Source organism: Equus caballus, chromosome 31 (genome assembly GCF_041296265.1).
Source record: "Equus caballus isolate H_3958 breed thoroughbred chromosome 31, TB-T2T, whole genome shotgun sequence".
Classification (NCBI taxonomy): Eukaryota; Metazoa; Chordata; class Mammalia; order Perissodactyla; family Equidae; genus Equus; species Equus caballus.
In genome coordinates this window covers 16,927,060-16,947,000 of record NC_091714.1, presented here as the reverse complement: position 1 = coordinate 16,947,000, position 19,941 = coordinate 16,927,060, and the positions used below count along the sequence as shown (strand labels likewise).

Sequence of the window (19,941 nt, the reverse complement as noted above, 5' to 3'; positions counted from 1 at the left end):
TCCAGGCGGAAAATATACTAGGAACGCACAACACACACGCATCCCATAGACGGTTGATCTAATCTCAGAAGGATTGCCAAATTCTTATCTCTGACTATGTTACCTGCCAGGTCCTGCATCCAAGTGAGGGTCAGGATCTGTAACAGTGAATTTGCACACTCCACATTCCTGGCCTGAGCATCCTCTGTCTCTAGAAAAGCCTGGGCTGACCATGCTGATGAGGTCAAGGAGGGAGAAGCTGAGGAAGGCCACAGCACAGAAGGGTGAGAAGGGAACACGGGGGGAGGACCCGCCTGTAGAAAGGAGCCAGATCTGAGGTGGAGACTGGGAGGCGTACAGTTTTATCTTCTCCATGGTATTTATTTAGGTATTTATCTTCTTATATCAAATTCTGAAAACAACTTCTGTCTTAAATCCATTTTTAATAACTTAAAACATGTTTTGAAATAAGAAGAAACTTACAAAAAGTTGGGGCTGCAGTTACAGAAAACTCTCCTCCAGAACCATTTCAGAGCAAGCTGTCACTCTGATGTCCCATCACTGCCAAGTATGTTAGTGCATGTTTCTCACACTAGGGCATCTCCTAGATTGCCAGAATACAGTCATCAAAACAGAATTCACGTTGAGACATTCCAGCCATTTAACCCTTAGATGCCATTCAATTTTCACCAACTTTGTCCTTTCTAGCTCAGGGGTCTGATGGCTTTAGGGATTTTCAGTCTCCTCCTCATGCTGAAGATGTGGGTCAAGTGTGTTTCCTTTGCCCCTTTTGTTGGTCTGTATGATTTTTACAGGAAAGTGGGGAGATTTGTATTGAGGTGGCCACTTTGATTGCATGTCAATCAGAAGTCCTCATTAACACACTTGAAAGATTTAAACTTTTTCATCCAGCCTTTTGGTTGTTTGACTTTTGGCATGTGTTCAGATGATCAAGTCTGATGTAAAGAGAACAGAAATCTTTCATCAACATTTTTAATATATGCTCCTTTTCTCTGGAAATTTAGGTTGTTGCTACATTTTTGCTATGACAACACCACTGCAATAAAGAACCATATAGGTACAGGCTCTTGGGTACATATTTGTAAGACTGGAACGAACACTCAGACTGCTGTGAAGGAGGATGAACATATCTTCCACCTCACTAGATATTGTAAAATCATACAGTATTTTAAGGTTGAGTCATAAAAACAATGCAAGAGAATTCCTGGTGTTCCATTTCCTGTCCACTGGTGAGTGTTGATATATTTAGAAATATTTGTCACTCTCATGGGCATATGAGGGTATCTTCTTCTCCTTCTAATTACAGTATTCTTTTTGTTATTTTTTTAAGATTGGCACCTGAGCTAACATCTGTTGCCAATCTTTTTTTTTTTCTCTTTCTTCTCCCCAAAGTCCCCCAGTACATAGTTGTATATTCTAGTTGTGGGCCCTTCTAGTTGTGGCATGTGGGATGCTGCCTCAGCATGGCCTGACAAGTGGTGCCATGTCCGCGCCCAGGATCCAAACCAGTGAAACCCCAGGCAGCCAAAGCAGAGTGCAGGAACGTAACCACTCAGCCACGGGGCTGGTCCCCTAATAATAGTATTGTTGATTATTTGTGAGATTTTCAATCTTTTCATGGGCTTATTTGCCATGTATTAATTCCTTATATCATTTTCCCCGTATCTTTGAAGAATCAGACTTGTTCCAGTTTATTTCTAGGAGCTCTTTACATATTCTGGATACTCATCCTTTGTCCATGGAGGAATAAAATACCATTTAGAAGTAGAGATGTTTCTGCTGTGAAGACTGACTTCTCACTGAAGGAGGCAAGTCAGGGTGGAGGGATCACAGGACAGTCACTGCTGGGGTGGAGGATCTGGGCTGAAATCAGAAAGATTCTCCTTGTTTAAGTCCCAGAATATTTGCTTGCATCAGGGTGTCAGGATTACGTTTGAGACTGACAGATGTCCTGCTTGATAGATAATTTACAAGTGGTCCTTCAGTTCTCTGTTTCCATAAGTAATTTAGCAGAATCACTGGTTTTACTTACTCCATGATATGGACAAAGAGTGAATGCCACTACACCTCTATTGGGTTATAAAATGAAATTCTGAAATAATTTTTTAAAAAGCAAGATGTTCACTTAAATATCCATGACAGGGCAATAAATTACTGAAGGAAACAATCATAAATATAATCTCATTCTGTTTAAAAGACATGAGGTTGTTTCTCAGGACACAGAAAGAATCCCGGAAGTTCTGCAGTCTCACACGATATTTTTCTGGCAATATCATGTACAAGAACAGGGTCAGGATGTAGAGAAGCAGCTGATTTTGCACAACCAGAGAGAAGGTGGAAAATGGTCTCTGGGTTGAGATTCTTGTTCGAGCAGTTCGGAGGCTCAGTGCAGACATCCCAACACTTAGCACCAAGAGAAATGGCCCGATGTTTAGATAAAGTGTCAAGCAGATTATCAGCCAAGTGCATAAAGGGAATGCAATGCTGCATCTCCTTGGTCATCAGGACTCCTGGGGCCTCTGCCTTTGCTGTAGGGGCTGAAACTCCTGGTGGTGGAGAGAGGAAGAGCAGGTGATGGCAAGGCCGCCAACCAGAAGGGAGAGTGGAGGAACGAAGGCAGACACCCAGGGGTTTCTAGGTAGCAACTCCAGCCTCTAAAAGGGAAACAGAAGTTTGTCCCAGTGACTGAGGAAATCCTGGGTTGGTTCTCCTGGGGCCACCCCTCCCCAGTCACCCCCCATGTCAGAATCCCACCCTCACTGAGGGTCATGGGGTTCCCTACCCACGTACCCCCACCCCTGGGTCCTGCACCCTGGGCCAACCGCCTCCCTCCTTTCCCACATGACAGTGTCACCCCCGGGCCCTGCTACAGCACTTTGGGGCTCAGGACTGAAGTGAGTAATGATTCAGTCTGTTCCTGTTACTTGGATCCTGATCCTCCCTCCAGTGGGAAGGCCTAGGGGACCCCGTGGCAGCCCCTGTGCAGAGAGGGGCCTGGATCCTGGTTCCTCCAGCACTGGGAGGGCTGCAGGCAAAGATCCTCTTTCTCCTCCTCTCTAACCTCTCCTCACCCTGCCAGCAGCTCATAGGCCCTGCGTGTGAGGGTGTCTGTCCCACCCCAGCCTTTCCTGGCTCCCCTGAGCTGTGAGTGTTCAACTTCAACAGCAGCTCAGCCCCACCTGTCTCCTGAGTCACCTCTGCTCCAGGCAGCAGCCACTCTGAGCCTCAGGATCTGGGGTCTACAGCATGAGGTTGGCTTCCAGGTGACTGCACCAAGGCTGGGCCAGGATTCCCAGGTGTCCATGGCGAACTGACCTCCTTCCAATCTCATCCTGACAGTCTCTACTGTTCGCCTTATGCCTTACCTGCCATCGCCTAGCCCCCTTTCTGTGGGAACGCAGTCTTAAACTCCAGCTCTTTTAGTTGGATCTGCAAGGCCTCCCCACCCCTGCTCCTGGGATTAGGCCCAGGCCCCTCTCCTCTGTGCATCTGGATGGAGTCCCTTCCCTGTGACACATCCTGGGAGCTTCCCTGCTGCTCTCACCTAACTGCGTGTTTCCCATGCCTTGTGTTCCTGCTGCCTCCCTCCCCAACGTGAGCCCCTCCAAAGGGAGGATCTGGTGTGAGTTAGGCCTGATTTTGCCAAATCTCTTTGGCATCAACAGGCCACCAACCTTGATGTGAACTCCTGTACTTTCCCACTGGCCTCTGACAGTGAGGAGTTAATCAGAACTCAATGTTGAACTTGCCTGAGTAATCGCTATCAAGTAATATGAGGTCTTTGTCCTGGTTAACTCTATATGTCAACTTGACTGGGCTAAAGGATGTCCTGATAGCTGGTAGAACATTCTTTCTGGTTTGTCTGTGAGACTGTTTCCTGAAGAGATTAGTATTTGAATCAGCAGACTGAGTAAAGAAGATGGCCCTCACCAATGAGGGTGGGCATCATCCAATCCACAAGGGCCTGAATAGCACAAACAGGCAGAGGAAGGGCGAATTTGCTCTCAGTTTGAGCTGGGATGTCCTTCTCCTGGCTGGGGACAAGGTCATCGTGCTGCTGGGTTTTGGGCCTTTGGACCTAGACTGTGGCTTATGCCATTGTTTTCCTGGTTGTCAGGCCTCTAGGTAATAATAATTCTCAATTAGTATCTATCTCAATTCCTATCTCTGCATCATCTCCTAATGACCCTGTTCCTCAGGAGAACCCTGGCTATTACAGTCTTCTTCACTTGGTCTCATTTCCAGGATGAGAAGGTTCAGGCTATTTGCCAAGGGAGTGGGAAGTCACTTTTCTCCATTCTCATACCAGGCTATCTGCCCCTTGCTTCCCACTCAATCTGCTCTTGGTACCTGTTACTCTGAAGGACTCAGCCTAAGAGGCCAAGGAGAATAGAGCAGGTGAGGGGCACCAGGAAGATCCAGGCGGTGGGCATGATGGCTGTGGCCCTGGATTGGGCTGTAGCTGGGACCGTGGTTGGTGATGCTGAAATGGAAAAGGAAGAGTGACAGCTTTTGTCCAGACCTCAAATCTCCTCTGAGGAGACTTCTCCTCAGCCCCTGCTGCCCCAGACACCTATAATGCAGACATTTTCTACCCTTATGCTGTGGCAGCCGCTGTGACAAGTCCTGAGGTAGGAAGGGAGAGAGGAGCTGGGCCCTGTGCCTAAGAGACTTATGCAGCTAATGGGGAAAGCAAGGGTGACAATGTGACCAGTCCTTCCTGCTGTGACCGAAGGGGAGGTGACACATGAGGATGGTGGTAGAGAAGTCCTCTCAGTTTAAATTTACGGTGGTATTGAAGGATTTCCAGAAAGAGGCCAGGTGAGATGAGAAAGAAAAGTGAGGCTAAGAAGAGGGAACAGTAAGAAGAAAAGATCTGGAAACAGAATGATGCCCTCATGTTTGGGGTCAGCCAGAAATCCACGGTGAGTGGACGAGAGGCATGTGCAGTGAGGAAGAGATGCCAGGAGTGAGAAGGGAAAGGATGGATGGTAGAACCAACCCATGGCCACTATTCTCCTAAGAAGAACTCACCATGGATGGATCACCCTTTCACATACACACACACACACACACACGCACGATGGGGTAGGTCGATCTCATTTAAAAAGAGGCACAACTTCCTCCTTCTCTCCGTTACCTGTTGTCTCCAGCATTTTCTCCCAGTGCTTCAAAAATTGCTCAAGCCACTTGCTACAGTCTCCATTTGAGATCTTTATGAGCAACTTGGTTATATATCTATCATTGGCCAATGTCCCTTGCAATAGTTCGCCTCCAGGTTGAACCACTGTCCACTTTCTGTTCTCTGAGTCAAAGAGGAGGGATATCTGTCCATTGAAGCCAAACTCCCAGGATCCGCTGGTGTGTCCATTGGCTTTACACTGGCACAGCATCCTGCCCTGCACGGGGAGAGGGTCTGTCCCCCATGGAAAGAGGTCAGCGTCTGGTCTTGAGAAATTCTTTCCCCCTAACCCTCCCCAGCATCCACTCTCTGGGCCCCTTTGTATCTCCTGGTCCTGCTCTGTGTTCTATGTCTGCTCTGGCTGCTGAGTCTCCTGTGTGGGACCAACTTCCAATTTTTATGTAAACACCATAGCTCCCTAACCCTACGGAAACTGTTCTACTTCTGCCCTGAGCCTTTCAGACTCACCGCTGGTTGTGGCAATCTCTGGTTTAATGTCAAGCAGTATCTTTCTGAGCTCTTCCACCAGGTCTGTCAGAGCTTCTGACTGTTTCTTCCAGGCCTCTGTATTGTTCACCTTCATCCCCAGAGGACCGATGGGTTGGAACTTCTTGCTACCACAGTCATAGGACAGAAACTTGTTCCCACTGACCTCGCCTTGAACCTCACACCAGGGTTGTCCAAATCTGGGCTTAGGAATGACAGTGATGGTATAGGAAAGAGCATGATTCTCTGTGAAGGAAAAACACAGGTGAGCTTTGGACTTGGGTGAAAAGAGTTCCTAGGCATTGCCCCCATCTCTGTGACAGCCAAGGGCTGGGATGGCAGAGTAAGGACTGCCCCTGCCAGGCCCCTCAGCCTCACAAGTTAAAGGCCAGTGCTCCTCCCTTGCTTGAGGTGGAGGAGGAAGTCTCTGCCTGGGAAGATACCACATATCCAGAGACATCCTCTCTGCATACCAGGCTGATACCCAGCATCAGTCAGCCCATAACCTTTCCAGGGACGTGACTGGCATCCACAGAGGAAAAGCCTAGATACCAGAGGATTGTCAGAACCTAGCCCAATCCAACCTCTCATGTCCTGTGGGGACATGAGAGAGATTATAGGAGGCTGCTCCTGAGGAAACCGGATCACCTTGGGGGTGGGGAGAGGATAGAACCCAACGTTGGAGAAGAGAGTTTGCAATTACGGGTCACAGGATTTAGCAAGGTGCTGGGAGATGGTGCTTGTCTGCTACTAGGATGGCTTGGAAGTTTCAAAAAAGGGATTGCCCACATCATTGCATGACATAGAAAACCCCGAATTTCTGAGGCAGGGGGTAGAGGAAGGGCTCAAATGTCTCAGAGAAGTGCACATGTCAGGGTGGATACAATATGAAAAGACAGAAAAGTGTCCAGTCAGCTGTGCTCCGTGGGAAAGCCTGAAGAACTCTGTTTCCCAAGCCTGTGAGGAAAGCATGGATGAGAAGGGCAACAGAATGCTCAAAAAGCTCAGTAATTACTTTTCCTGAAGGTCAGGAATGGCGGTAGGAGATGGCGTTCCCCCACTAGCCTTCTAGAGGTAATAAGGATGGAAAACGTTGAATTAATAGATGCTGGGTGGAGGTGCTCTATGTCAGGAGCAAAGTGGGTGCAATGATCAACATGATTAGGAAGAGCAGAACCCCAGCCAAGACCTCAACCACAGAGAGCTGTGCCTACGGCTAATAGAACGGGCGATCCTACAGGCAAAATGGATGGGCTGGCAAGCAGTTCACTCACTAGTGGATTTACATATTTAAAGCAAACAAAGACAAAACACAAGGGTGGATGATCAGGGGGCTGAAAGCAGCCATCGAACAAAAAGTCTGGATCCTTTGCCCTGTTTCTGGAACTAAACCACTTCTCAGAACCCATTACTAGAAGGAGAGGCCAGATTCCAATGAGGAGGGATCTAACAACAGACCAGGAAGTGCAGAAGTCTTTCTGGCCTCCCCCAAAGAGCCATATGGCTGTTTACTCGGGTAAGTGTGCACTGGGAAGCAGAAGTGACCCACACACCCAAATTGGACCTCGTGTGTGAATTAACACCATCGTGGGGATCAGAACCATCATCATGGGCCCCTGTTATTGAAGTGGTGCACAGGGGGGCCAGAAACGAATAGATACTTGTCCCAGGTCCTGTCACAGTGGTGTCATTGGCCTACAGATCCACGCAGTGGTCATTTCACATTCCCCAGATTTGTAACAGGAATGAAAAATCAATATATTTTTTGAGTTACTTGTGGGGTGAGGGCTACATAGTAGGGAGTTCAAGTACAGCCTTCTCACACTGTCTTCCCTTTGCTCTAAATAGAATGTTAGAACAGGATCTTATCCTGGATTAGAACCCACCTCAAAACCTTAAAGGCTGCAGGGCCGTGATCCCCATCCTCTGTCCATTTCTGAACAGCTTGGTCTGAAGACTCTTTGTAAATGGCTCTATACTAAATATTTCAGACTTTGCAGACCATAGGTCTGTTGCAACTACTCAACTCATGGCATTCCTGATTGGAGGATCATGACACAGGCCCATAGGGCCAGAAGCACAGCCATGCTACTGGCAGAGGGAAATTCCCGCCATTGGAAAGTGGCTCCTGGGTGGTCCTGAGGCCTGGCAGAGATGAGCCCTCTGGCCGTGAGATATCAGAATTGCCCATCAGGAGTGTCACTACATCAGACAGGCCCTGTGGGCATAAGATAGAAGCGATTCTTCTGGCATTGGCATGAGCAGGGCCACAGGGAACAAATAACGTGCACAAGTAGGTTGCCCAGATCCTGACACCAGAAGTGTTGCATCCCACCTGTGGCTTCATGGAGTGTCCCTTATCATCCCTTTAGACAGAGGAATCCACTCTACAGAAAGGAAGGGAGCAGGGCCCACACCTGTAGGACCCACATGCTGTCACATTCACTCCACCCAGAGCCACAGGCAGGACAGGGCGCCTTTCTGGCTCCTCAGCACACAGCTGAGGCTTCTTGGAGATGATTCCCTAGGGGACGGGGCACCCATATCAGGGACCCCGCATATACCCTAAATCTGGGGCCAGCAAAACAAAGGCCATGTCTGGGCCCCCATCCTTTGCATATTGTCTCTGGCTGCTTTTGCACTTGAGGTGATTAGGGTCACCATGAGTGGGAAGGTGTTGGAGGCCCTGGGGTGCATGGGACCGGCTGAGGTGGGCGGTGAAAGGATATGAGTTGGGGTGGAGGAGTAGGCACTCCTGAGGGACAGTGGCCGAGGCTTCACATGGGGTGAGCCACGGCCAAGCGCGCTGGGAAGTGCCCGGTGGAAGACAGGGGACAGGATGGAGGCTGTGTGGGGAGAGCTGTGCGAGCACTGGAGGGCAGGCAGCGTCTGGGGTTTGCCTCCCTTGCGGGAACGCCTGTCCAGGCCACGCCCCGGGGCGCGAGGTCTCGGGCTCGAGGGCCGGGCCCAGCGGAGCTGCGTCAGCCGTCAGCCGGCTTTTCCGCCCCGCCCTCCCCCGCTCTCCTTCCTCCTTTCTTTTCTTTTTCTTTCTAGATTTTATTTTTTCCTTTTTCTCCCCAAAGCCCCCCAGTACATAGTTGTACATTCTTCGTTGTGGGTCCCTCTAGTTGTGGCATGTGGGACGCTGCCTCAGCGTGGTTTGATGAGCAGTGCCATGTCCGTGCCCAGGATTCGGACCAACGAAACACTGGGCCGCCTGCAGCGGAGCGCGCGAACTTAACCACTCGCCACGGGGCCAGACCCTCTCTGCTTTTCTTTTTAAAGATTGGCACCTGGACTAACAACTGTGGCCAATCTTCTTTTTCTTTTTTTTTTCTGCTTTATCTCCCCAAACCCACCCTGTACACAGTTGTATATCCGAGGTTCAGGTCCTTCTAGTTGTGGGATGTGGGACGCTGCCTCATCGTGGCCTGACGAGCGGTGCCATGTCCGCGCCCAGGATTCGAACCTTGGGCCGCCGGAGCGGAGCGCCCGAACTTAACCACTCGGCCAGGGAGCCAGCCTCTCCCGCATTTCTTATTCGCCCAAGTCGCCTCTTTTCGGGACCTCCCCTTGCTCCTATGGTGACAATCACCCCCCAGCGGCCACCAAAGTGGAAAGGAGCCCGCCGAGAGGACTTGAGCAGGGGACGGCGGTACCACAGGCGAGAGGATTCTCGAACTCCGGTGACCGTCCCCGCCCCCCCCCATCCCCCCGAAGCTTCCATCCCGATCTCACCGCCGCGCGCCGTCCGGGGACAGTCCTGCAGCAGGAGCAGGAGGACGAACGCGAACTTGGAGCCTGCAGTCCGCGCCAGGCGGACGGGGACACAGAGCGTGGTCACTGATGGCCGGGCAGGGAATAAGTCACGGTCCTCTAGGTAGACCTCAGTTGCTTAAGTGCCTGTAGCTCCGCCCCCGGCCCGCCCACCGCGCCTAATTTGGGGTTAAGTAGTTCCTGAAAAGTTTTACTCCCCCTCCTGCTGCCTTTCAGTTCTTTCTCCCGCCCGGTCTCCTTCCCCGCTCTCTTTTCCCGTCTCTGTTAAGAAAAGCAGGAAGGATTGTGAACGGGGAGTGGAGGGGAAGGCAGAAGGAGAAAAACCAGAAACATTTCAGGAGCTAGCACAGCGCCACCAAGGAGCAGGTGGGCGGGCCGTGGGGCAGAGGTACCCGGAGGAACGTGCTGGGTGGCTGAGAGGACAGCGACACATCCTGCCTCAGTTCAATGTCACCGGGGTCTACCAGACGTGAGCACTTCTTAGACAGCAACTGCTTAACATTAAACCAGACACTCAGGCAGACAGGGCCGCGTGAGAAAGCCCAAGTGCAGGAGAGAGCAGATTGGGGGGTTAGATGCATTTGTTGTACTCATGTGTAAAAAAAAAAAAGGATGTTGGTCCTTCCCAAGTAGCCCAGCAGAAAGGGCAGGCAGTGGAGGAGAGAGGAGGGCAGATACAAAGGGGCCCAGAGTGGGTGGACACTGGAGGGGTGGCAAAGGATTCCTCCAGAACAGAGGCGGACCTCTTTCCCGCAGGAGTGAGGGAGAGACCCTCTCCCCAGGCAGGGCAGGCCGATGAGTCCCGTACAGCCAGTGGACGCACCAGAGGATCCCGCAAGTTTGCCTTTGATGGACAGTAATCCTTTTTGACTTGGAGAATGGAACCTGGACAGAAGTTCACCCTGGAGGCAGAGGGATGAAAGAGAAGCAGGAGAGTGACAGGGTGTGACCGAGTTCTTCAGGAAGATCTCCATGGGAGACTGCAGGAGCTGGCTTGAAAGTTTCCTGGTGCACTGGGAGAAAATGCTGGAGACAACAGGTACCTGAGAAGAGGAGGAAGAGGTAGCTCTCTGGAGACGAGAGCTAAATACCTCACCTTCCGTGTGTGTGTGAATGAGTGATCCATCCTTGCTGAGCCCTTCTTTGGAAAATTAGGGCCATAGGTAGGTTTTCCCTTCTTTCCTTTCCCTTCTCACCTCCTGACATCTCTTGCTCACTGCACGTGCCTCTCGTCCACTCACCGTGGATTTCTGGCTGACCCCAAACGTGAGGACATCATTGTTTCCACACCTTTTCTTCCTACTGTATCCTCTTCTTAACCTCACTTTTCTTTTGCGTTTCACCTGGCCTATTTCTGGAAATCCTTCAATACCACCTGTCAGCTCCTGAGAGGACTTCTCTCCCACCATCCTCAGGTGTCACCTCCTCCTCTGTCACAGCAGCAGTGATTGGTTACACTGTAGTTATTCTATCCCCCATTAGCTGGGTGAGCCCCTTGGGGACAGGGCCCATCTCGTCTCTCCCTCCCTACCTCAGGGCCTGTCACAGAGGCTGCCACATGTAGAGGGGGAGAAAATGTGTGCATTGTTGGATCATCTAGGGCAGCACGAGCTGAGGAGGAGTCTCCTCAGAGGAATCGTGGGGTCTGGACAAGGGCTATCACTCTTCCTTTTTCATTTCAGCATCACCAACCACAGCCCCAGCTACAGCCCAATCCAGGGCCACGGCCGTACTCCCATCGCCTGTATGCTCCTGGTGACCCTCACCTGCTCCATTCTCCTTGGTGTCCTAGGATGTATCTTTACAGTAATAGGTACTGAGAGCAGATCAAGAGGGAAGGGAGTGTCAGATAACCTGGAGTGAGGATGGGGAATGTGAATTCCCAGCCCAACCCCTGCCAAATCACTGAACTTTCTCATCGTGGAAATGAGACCAAGTGAATAAGACCTCCTATCACTTGCTGGCTAGAGCTTGGACAAGCTCAGCCCTGAGTTCTGCCATCTCCTCACTGGAAGGCCAGTGGGAAAGGGGAGGGGCTCACACCAAGGCTTAGGGCCTGTTGATGCTAAAGGGGTTTAGCAAAGTCAGGCCTGCCTCAGACCAGAATCCCTGTTTGGGAGAGTCTGTTTGGGCCCAGTGGGAGGCAGTGTGGGGACAGCAGGCACACAAGTCAGGGGCAGGACTCATATTTGGGTGAAAGCCCCATGGTGGCTCCGGGTAATGTGACAAGGGAAGGGACTCATCCAGGGGGCTAAGAGAAGAGGGGCCTGGGTGTAATCGCAGGAGGAGTGGGAAAGTGGGCCCTGCAGACTCAACTCAGAAGGCTGGAGTGCTGGGCTGCGTTCTCACAGAAAGTGCCTTGGCTCCCAGCAGGTCAGGCAGAAGGCGAACAGTAGAAGCTGTGTAGGAGGAGGCCAGTTCTCCATGGAACAAGGGGAATCCTGGCTCAGCCTGTTGTGCGCACCTGGCGGCCAGCCTCTGCAGACCCCAGATCCTGAGTCATTGAGCGGCCCCTCCCTGGAGCAGAGGTGGCTCAGGGGATAGGTGGGACTGAGCTGCTGTTGGTGCCCACAGCTGAGCTGGCCCAGGGATGGATGGAGTGGGAGCAGTGATTTTCACACTGAGAGCTCTGTGTGCTGCTAGTTAAGAGGCTGGGAGAGAAAGAAAAGAACGACGTCTGCCTGCAACCCTCCCCAAGGCTATGGAGGTCAGGCTGCAGGCCCTTCTCTTCCCTCAGAGCTCCCCCCAGGTCCTTTAGGCCCTCCCATCAGAGGCAGAATCAGGACCTGAGTACAGGGAGCAGATTGATCCAGTACTCACTCTAGTCCTGATCCTAAATGGTTGGTATCAGGGCCTGGGTCTGCCTGTGATGTGGTAAAGAGAGGAGGATGTCGGGACAAGCTGGTAACCCTGGGTGTGACAGGTGGGGGAAATACATGAGCCTCAGTGAGCGTGGGTGCTCAAGATGGGAAGTAACTGGGGAACCGACTCAGAACAATTGACCCAGGATTACCTCAGCCACTTAATCAACACTGTTTCTTCTCTGAAGGCTAACGATGCTCCCAAGAAGGCTCCGAGGGTGTGGTCTATGCCAGGGACTCTGCCTTCTGGTTGGCCTCCTTTGGATCACCTGCTGTTCTTTTCTAGACCACCAGGAGTTCAGACCTTACAAATCCAGAGACCGCCTTCAGATCACGGTGAGACAGTCCATGCAGTATCTGAGGTCCTTTACTGCATTTGGTGATTCTGCCATTCTGTGCTTTCTCTTAAAATAATATGCCCCTTTCTCTGGGTGCTCAGTGGTGGAATTTCCATATTTCCAGTTGAAATGGTTGAACAAGAAATCTCAACAAAGACAACCTTTTCCATCTTCTCCTTTGATTGTAGAAAATCAGATTCTTCTCTGCCTGCCCTCCTCTGCTCACATCCCTGTCCCCACACAGCCTCCAGCCTGCTGTCCCCCAGGAACTTCCCAGTGCACTTGGCCAACAGATCACAGCACATTCAGCAACAGGCACTGTCCCCCAGGAGTCCCTGCTCCTCCACGCCAGCTCGCAGTCTTTCACTGCCCACCTCACCCCGTCCCCATGCACCCCAGGGCCTCCAACACCTTCCCCCCTTTGAAGTGTCCTTAATCACATTGCCACCAACTGGTCTCTTATGCTCTTGCCTGAGGACACACTCTAGGGTAGCCTCCACACCTGGCCCCCAGAACCTGGAGTAGGAGGGATGAGAGGAACTTGTTTCCAAAGTGTGACCCTGGGAATGAGGGTGAGGAAGGGCCCTCCCACTTCTACCCTCTGGGGCCAGAACCATATATGTGGCTACTGGGAGATGATATCATAATGGTCATCTATTTAGGCAAGACTCTGCAAACTGTTCCTGTAAACAGAAGACAATGAATGTTTTCATCTTTGTGGGCCATTTGGTGCCTGTCTTTGATCAGCTACTCACCTCCACATTTGTAGTGTAACAGCAGCCAAAGACAACGTGCAAAGGATGGGGGAACAGATTTGGCCCCATCGTGGTTTGCTGACCCCAGGTTTAGGGTATATGCAGGGTCCCAGATATGGGTGCCCCATACCCTAGGGAATCATCTTGAATGGTGCCTCAGCTGTGTGCTGAGGAGCCAGAAAGGCACCCTGTCCTGCCTGTGGCTCTGGGTGGAGTGAATGTGACAGCATGTGGGTCCTACAGGTGTGGGCCCTGGTCACCTCCTTTCTGTAGAGTGGATTCCTCTGTCTAAAGGGATGATAAGGGACACTCCATGAAGCCACAGGTGGGATGCAACACTTCTGGTGTCAGGATCTGGGCCACCTACTTGTGCACGTTATTTGTTCCCTGTGGCCCTGCTCATGCCAATGCCAGAAGAATCACTTCTATTTTATGACCACTGGGTCTGATTCTCATGATGGGCAACTCTGATTCTCATGGCCAGAGGCCTCATCTCTGCCAAGCCCCAGGACACCCAGGAGCCACTTTCCAATGGCGTGAATTTCCCTCTGCCAGTAGCATGGCCTTGCTTCTGGCCCTATGGGCCTGTGTCATGATCCTCCAATCAGGAATGCCATGAAGTCCCCAGGGCACCTTTTCCTCCCTCAGATACCTCTAGTATCATGGGTTCTGCGGGGTCATAGGGCCCAAGCAGCAGGTCCAGCCACACTCATTCATTCCTGTATTGTCCATGACTGTCTCTTTGCTACCATGGCAGAGTTGAGTAGTTGCAACAGATGTATGGTCTGCAAAGTCTGAAATATTTAATATAGAGCCATACACAGAAAGTCTTCAGACTAGGCTGTTCATAAATGGATGGAGGATGAGGATCATACCCATGCATCCTTTAAACTTTTGAAGTGGGTACTAATCTGGGATAAGATACAGGTTCAGCATTCTGTTTATAGAAAAGGGAAGACAGTGTGAGAAGATTGTACTTGAATTCCCCACTATGTAGCCCGCACCCTGGAAGTAACTCAATAACTAGGAAGATTTTCCATTCCTGTTACAAATCTGGGGAATGTGAAATGACGAGTTTGTGGATCTGTGGTCCAATGACACCACTGTGACAGGGCCTGGGACAAGTGTCTTCTCATTCCTGGCCCCTTAAGTACAACCTCAATAACAGGGTGACCATCATGATGATTCAGATCCCTGGGGATGGTGTTAACTTACACAGGAGGTCCAATATGGATGCGTGGCTCATTTCTGCTTTCCAGTGCACACTTACCTGAGTAAATGGCTCATATGGCCAGAAGGACTTTTACCCTTGCTGTCCTGTTGATAGATCCCTCCTGATTGGAATCTGGCCTCTCCTTGTAGTAATGGGTTCTGAGAAATGGTTTAGTTGGAGAAACGGGGCAAAGGATCCAGACTTTTGCTGGGATGGCTACTTTCAGCCTCCTGATCATCCATCCTTGAGTTTGTTTCAAATATGTAAATCCAGGGGTGATCGCACGCTTGGCTACCCATCGATTTTGCCTGTAGGATCACCAGTTCTGTTAGCCAAAGTCACAGCTCCCTGTGGTGGAGGCCCTGCCTTTCACTCCCACCTTCCTAATCACATCAGTCATTGTACCTGCTTTGCTCCTGACATAGAGCACCTCCACGTGCATCTGTTATTTCAACATTTTCCATCCCTATTACTGCTGGAAGGCCATTGGGGGAACACCATCTCGTACCGCCGTTCCTGACCATCAGCAAAAGTCATCATTGAGCTTTTGGAGAATTCTGAGACCCTTCTTAGCCATGCTTTCTTTGCAGGCTTGGTGAGCACAGTTTTTCAACCTTTCCCATGGAGCATGGTTGACTGGACGCTTTTCTGCCTTTTCATATTGCATCCCCCCTGGCATGTGCACTTCTCTGAGATATTTGATCCCTTCCTCTACTATGTGCCTAAGAAATTTGGGGTTCTCTATGTCATGCAGTGTGGGGAATCCCTCTTTCCAAACATCCAAAACCCATCCTAGTAGCAGACTAGCACTATCTCCCAGGGCCTTGCTAAGTCCTGTGACCTGTAATTGTAAACTCTCCTTTCACCCACGTTGGGTTCTGTCCTCACCCCACCCCCAGAGTGATTCAGCTTCCTCAGGAGCAGCCCCTACATTCTCTCTCATGTTCCCTAGGACGCTGAGCTACATTCTGACAATCCTCTGGCATCTAGACTTTTCCTCCATAGCTGCCTGTCACATCCCGGGAACGGTTGTGGGCTGACTGACGCTGCGTGTTGCCTGGGTCTACAGAGGGGACGTATCCACAGATGTGTAGTTTTTTGCTGGGCAGAGACCACTTCCTCTTCTTCCTCCTCAAGCAAGGGAGGGACACTAACCTTTAACTGGTGAGGAGGAAGAGCCAGGCAGGGCCAGTCCCTACTCTGCCATCACAGTCCTTGACTGTCACAGAGATGAAGAGGGGCTGCCTAGGAGTCTTTTTCTCCCAACCCCAACACTCACCTATGTTTTTCCTTCACAGGCAATCACACTCTTTTCTATAAATCACTGTCATTCTTAAAGCCAGATCTGGACAACGATGGTATGAGGTTCAAGGTGAGGTCAACGGAAACAAGTTTCTCTATTTCTCTACTATCACTGTGGTAGCGAGAAGGTCACACCCATTGGTCCTCTGGGCATGAAGGTGAATGCCACAGACACCTGGGAGAGACAGTCAGAAACTCTGACAGACCTGGTGGAAGAGCTCAAAAGGAAACTGCTTGACATTAAGCCACAGATTTCCACAACCAGCGGTAAGTCAGAAAGGCTCAGGGCAGGAGTAGAACAGTTTCTGTAGGGTTAGGGAGCTACTGTGTTTTTGTAAAACTTGAAAGTCCCACACAGGAGGCCCAGCAGCCAGAGCAGACATAGAGGCCAGAGCAGGACCAAGAGATGTGAAGGTGACCAGAGCAGTGGACACCAGGATGGGGCAAAGGATTTGTCCAGACCAGAGGCTGACCTCTTTCCCATGGGGAGCAGACCCTCTCGCCCTGCAGGGTGGGATGCTGTGTCCCTATAAAGCCAATGGATGCATGAGTGGGTCCTGGCATTTTGATGTGTGTGGCTTGGAGAACAGAAAGTGTACAGTGGTTGTTCCTGGAGAGAGACTGCTAAAAGAGACATCAGACAATGGCAGCGATGTAACCAAGTTCCTCATGAAGATCTCAGATGCAGACTGTCAGAACTGGCTTGACCAATTTTTGGTCCCCTGGGAGAAAATGCTGGAGACAACAGGTAACTGAGAAGAGAAGGAGAAAGTGGTAGGTCTTTTTAAATGAGGTTGACCTAGCCCACCGTGTATGTGTTTGAGTTTGTGTGTGTGTGTGTGTGTGTGTTTGAAAGTGTGCTCCATCCACTGTGAGTTCTTCCTGGGAGAACAATGGCCATAGGTCCGCTCTACCACCCTTACTTTCGCTTCTCACCTCCTGACATCTCTTCCTCTTGCACATACCTCTGTCCACTCACTGTGGATTTCTGGCTGACCCAAAACATGAGGGCATCATTCTGTCTCCAGACCTTTTCTTCTTACTGTTTCCTCCTGTTAGCCTCACCTTTCTTTTTCATCTCACTTGGTCTCTTTCTGGAAGTCCTTCAATACCTCCTCAAATGTCAGCTCCTGAGAGGACTCTACCAAAATACTTATATATCACCTCCTCTTCTGTCACAGCAGGATTGATTGGTTACATTGTAACCCTTTCTTCCCTCATTGGCTGGATGAGCCCCTAGGAGACGAGGCCCGTCTCCTTTCTTCCTTCCTACCTCAGGTTCTGTCACAGCATCTGCCACAAGTAGAGAGGTAGAAAATGTCTGCATTGTAAGATCATCTGGGGCAGCAGGAGCTGAGGAGGAGTCTCCTCAGAGGAGATTTGAGGTCTGGACAAGGGCTGTCACTCTTCCTTTTCCATTTCAGCATCACCACCCACAGGCCCAGGTACAACCCATTCCGGGGCCGTGGCCATCACTCCTGTCACCTGGATCTTCCTGGTGCCCCTCACCTGCTCTGTTCTCCTTGGCATCCTAGGCTGAGTCCATCTCGTAACAGGTACTGAGAGTACATTGAGAGGGGAAGGGAGAGGCAGATAGCCTGGAGTGAGGATGAGGAAAGGTGAATTCCTTGCCCAACCCCTGGCCTACAGCCTTAACTTCTCTTCATGGAAATGATACTAGGTGAATATGACTGTGGTAGCCAGGGTTCCCCTGAGGAACAGAAACATTAGGAGATGATGCAGAGACAGAGACAGGCATAGAGGCGGAGAGACAGACAGACAGAGACAGAGACAGTTATTATTACCTGAGGGCTTGAGAACCAGGTCATCATGGTGTAAGCCCACCATCCAGGTCTGAAGGCCCAAAATCTGGGAGCATGATGACCGTGTCCAAGGGCTGTTGAAGAAGGACGTCCCAGCTCAAACTGAGAGCAAATTCGCCCTTCCTCTGCCTGTTTGTGCTATTCAGGCCCTTGTGGATTGGATGATGCCCACCCTCATTGGTGAGGGCCATCTTCTTTACTCAGTCTACTGATTGAAATGCTAGTCTCTTCCAGAAACGCCCTCACAGACAAACCAAAAGAATGTGTTACCAGCTATCAGAACATCCTTTAGCCCAGTCAAGTTGACATATAGAGTTAACCAGGACAAAGAACTCATTTTGCTCGATAGCGATTACTCAGGCAAGTTCAACATTGAGTTCTGATTAACTCCTCACTGTCAGAGGCCAGTGGGAAAGTGCAGGGGCTCACACCAAGGTTGATGGCCTGTTAATGCCAAAGAGATTTGGCAAAATCAGGCCCAACTCACACCAGATCCTCCTTTTGGGTGGGGCTCACGTTGGGGAGGGAGGCAGCAGGAACACAAGGCATGGGCAACACGCAGTTAGGTGAGAGCAGCAGGGAAGCTCCCAGGATGTGTCACAGGGAAGGGACTCCATCCAGATGCACAGAGGAGAGGGGCCTGGGTCTAATCCCAGGAGCAGGGGTGGGGAGGCCTTGCAGACCCAGCTTAAAAGACTAGAGTTCACGGCTGCGTTCCCACAGAAAGGGGGCTGGGTGATGGCAGGTAAGGCATAAGGCGAACAGTAGAGACTGTCAGGATGAGACTAGAAGGAGGTCAGTTCTCTGTGGACACCTGGTAATCCTGGCCCAGCCTTGGTGCAGTCACCTGGAAGCCAGCCTCCCGCTGTGGACCCCAGATCCTGAGGCTCTGAGTGGCCGCTGCCTGGAGCAGAGGTGACTCAGGAGACAGGTGGGGCTGAGCTACTGTTGAAGTTGGACACTCACAGCTCAGGGGAGCCAGGAATGGCTGGGGTGGGGCAGACACCCTCACACTTAGCACTTGTGAGCTGCTGGCAGGGTGAGGAGAGGCTGAGAGTGGAGGGGAAGAGGAACTTTGCCTGCAGCCCTCCCAGTGCTGGAGCAACTAGGATCCAGGCCCCTGACTTTGCTCAAGGCTGCCACGGGGTCCCCTAGGCCTTCCCACTGGAGGGAGGATCAGGATCCAAGTAACCGGAACAGACTGAATCCTTACTCACTTTAGTCCTGAGCCCCAAAGTGCTGTAGCAGGGCCCGGGGGTGACACTGTCATGTGGGAAAGGAGGGAGGCGGTTGGTCCAGGCTGCAGGACCCAGGGGTGGGGGTATGTGGGTAGGGAACTCCATGACCCTCAGTGAGGGTGGGATTCTGACATGGGGGGTGACTGGGGAGGGGTGGCCCCAGGAGAACCAACCCAGGATTTCCTCAGTCCTGGGACAAACTCCTGTTTCCCTTTTAGAGGCTGGAGTTGCTACCAAGAAGCCCCTGGGCGTCTGCCCTCGTTCCTCCACTCTCCCTTCTGGTTGGCGGCCTTGCCATCACCTGCTCTTCCTCTCTCCACCACCAGGAGTTTCAGCCCCTACAGCAAAGGCAGAGGCCCCAGGAGTCCTGATGACCAAGGAGATGCAGCATTGCCTTCCCTTTATGCGCTTGGCTGATAATCTGCTTGACACTTTTTCTAAGCATCGGGGCCATTTCTCTCGGTGCTAAGTGTTGGGATTCCTGCACTGAGCCTTCGAACTGCTCGAACAAGAATCTCAACCCAGAGACCATTTTCCACCTTCTCTCTGGTTGTGGAAAATCAGATGCATCTCTATGTCCTGACCCTGTTCTTGCACATGATATTGCCAGAAAACTGTTGTGTTCTTGAGACTGCAGAACTTCCGGGATTCTTTATGTGTCCTGAGAAACAACTTTGTGTGTTTTCAACAGAACAAGATTATATTTATGATTGTTTCCTTTCATAATTTATTGTCTTGCCACGGATATTTAAGTGAATATCTTACTTTTTAAAAGATTAAATTATTTCAGAATTTCATTTTATAACCCGGTAGAGATGTAATGCCATTCACTCTTTGTCCATATCATGGAGTAAATAAAACCAGTGATTCTGCTAGATTTCTTATGGAAACAGAGAATTGAAGGATCACTTGTAAATTAGCTATCAAGCAGGACATCTGTTGGTCTCAAAAATTATCCAGATACTC

At 50.8% G+C, this 19,941-nt stretch overlaps 2 protein-coding genes across 2 annotated transcripts; one reads left to right on the top strand and one right to left on the bottom strand.

Moving 5' to 3' along the window:
* Positions 1-339: 339 nt before the first annotated feature.
* Positions 340-9,573, bottom strand: LOC100064097 (UL16-binding protein 1). Its single transcript, XM_005608187.3, has 5 exons — positions 9,407-9,573; positions 5,651-5,914; positions 5,141-5,416; positions 4,351-4,483; positions 340-2,654 (listed from the first exon to the last, which is right to left on the bottom strand). The coding sequence occupies exons 2-4, from the start codon at positions 5,763-5,765 to the stop codon at positions 4,368-4,370; spliced, it is 507 nt and encodes a 168-aa protein (XP_005608244.2). The 5' UTR covers positions 5,766-5,914; positions 9,407-9,573; the 3' UTR covers positions 340-2,654; positions 4,351-4,367.
* A 5,667-nt stretch (positions 9,574-15,240) lies between these two features.
* LOC111771385 (UL16-binding protein 1-like) lies at positions 15,241-16,803 on the top strand. The gene is made up of 3 exons (XM_070256343.1): positions 15,241-15,367; positions 15,990-16,221; positions 16,262-16,803. Exons 1-3 carry the CDS (start codon positions 15,241-15,243, stop codon positions 16,668-16,670), a joined length of 768 nt encoding a protein of 255 aa, XP_070112444.1. The 3' UTR covers positions 16,671-16,803.
* The last annotated feature ends 3,138 nt before the right edge of the window (positions 16,804-19,941 follow it).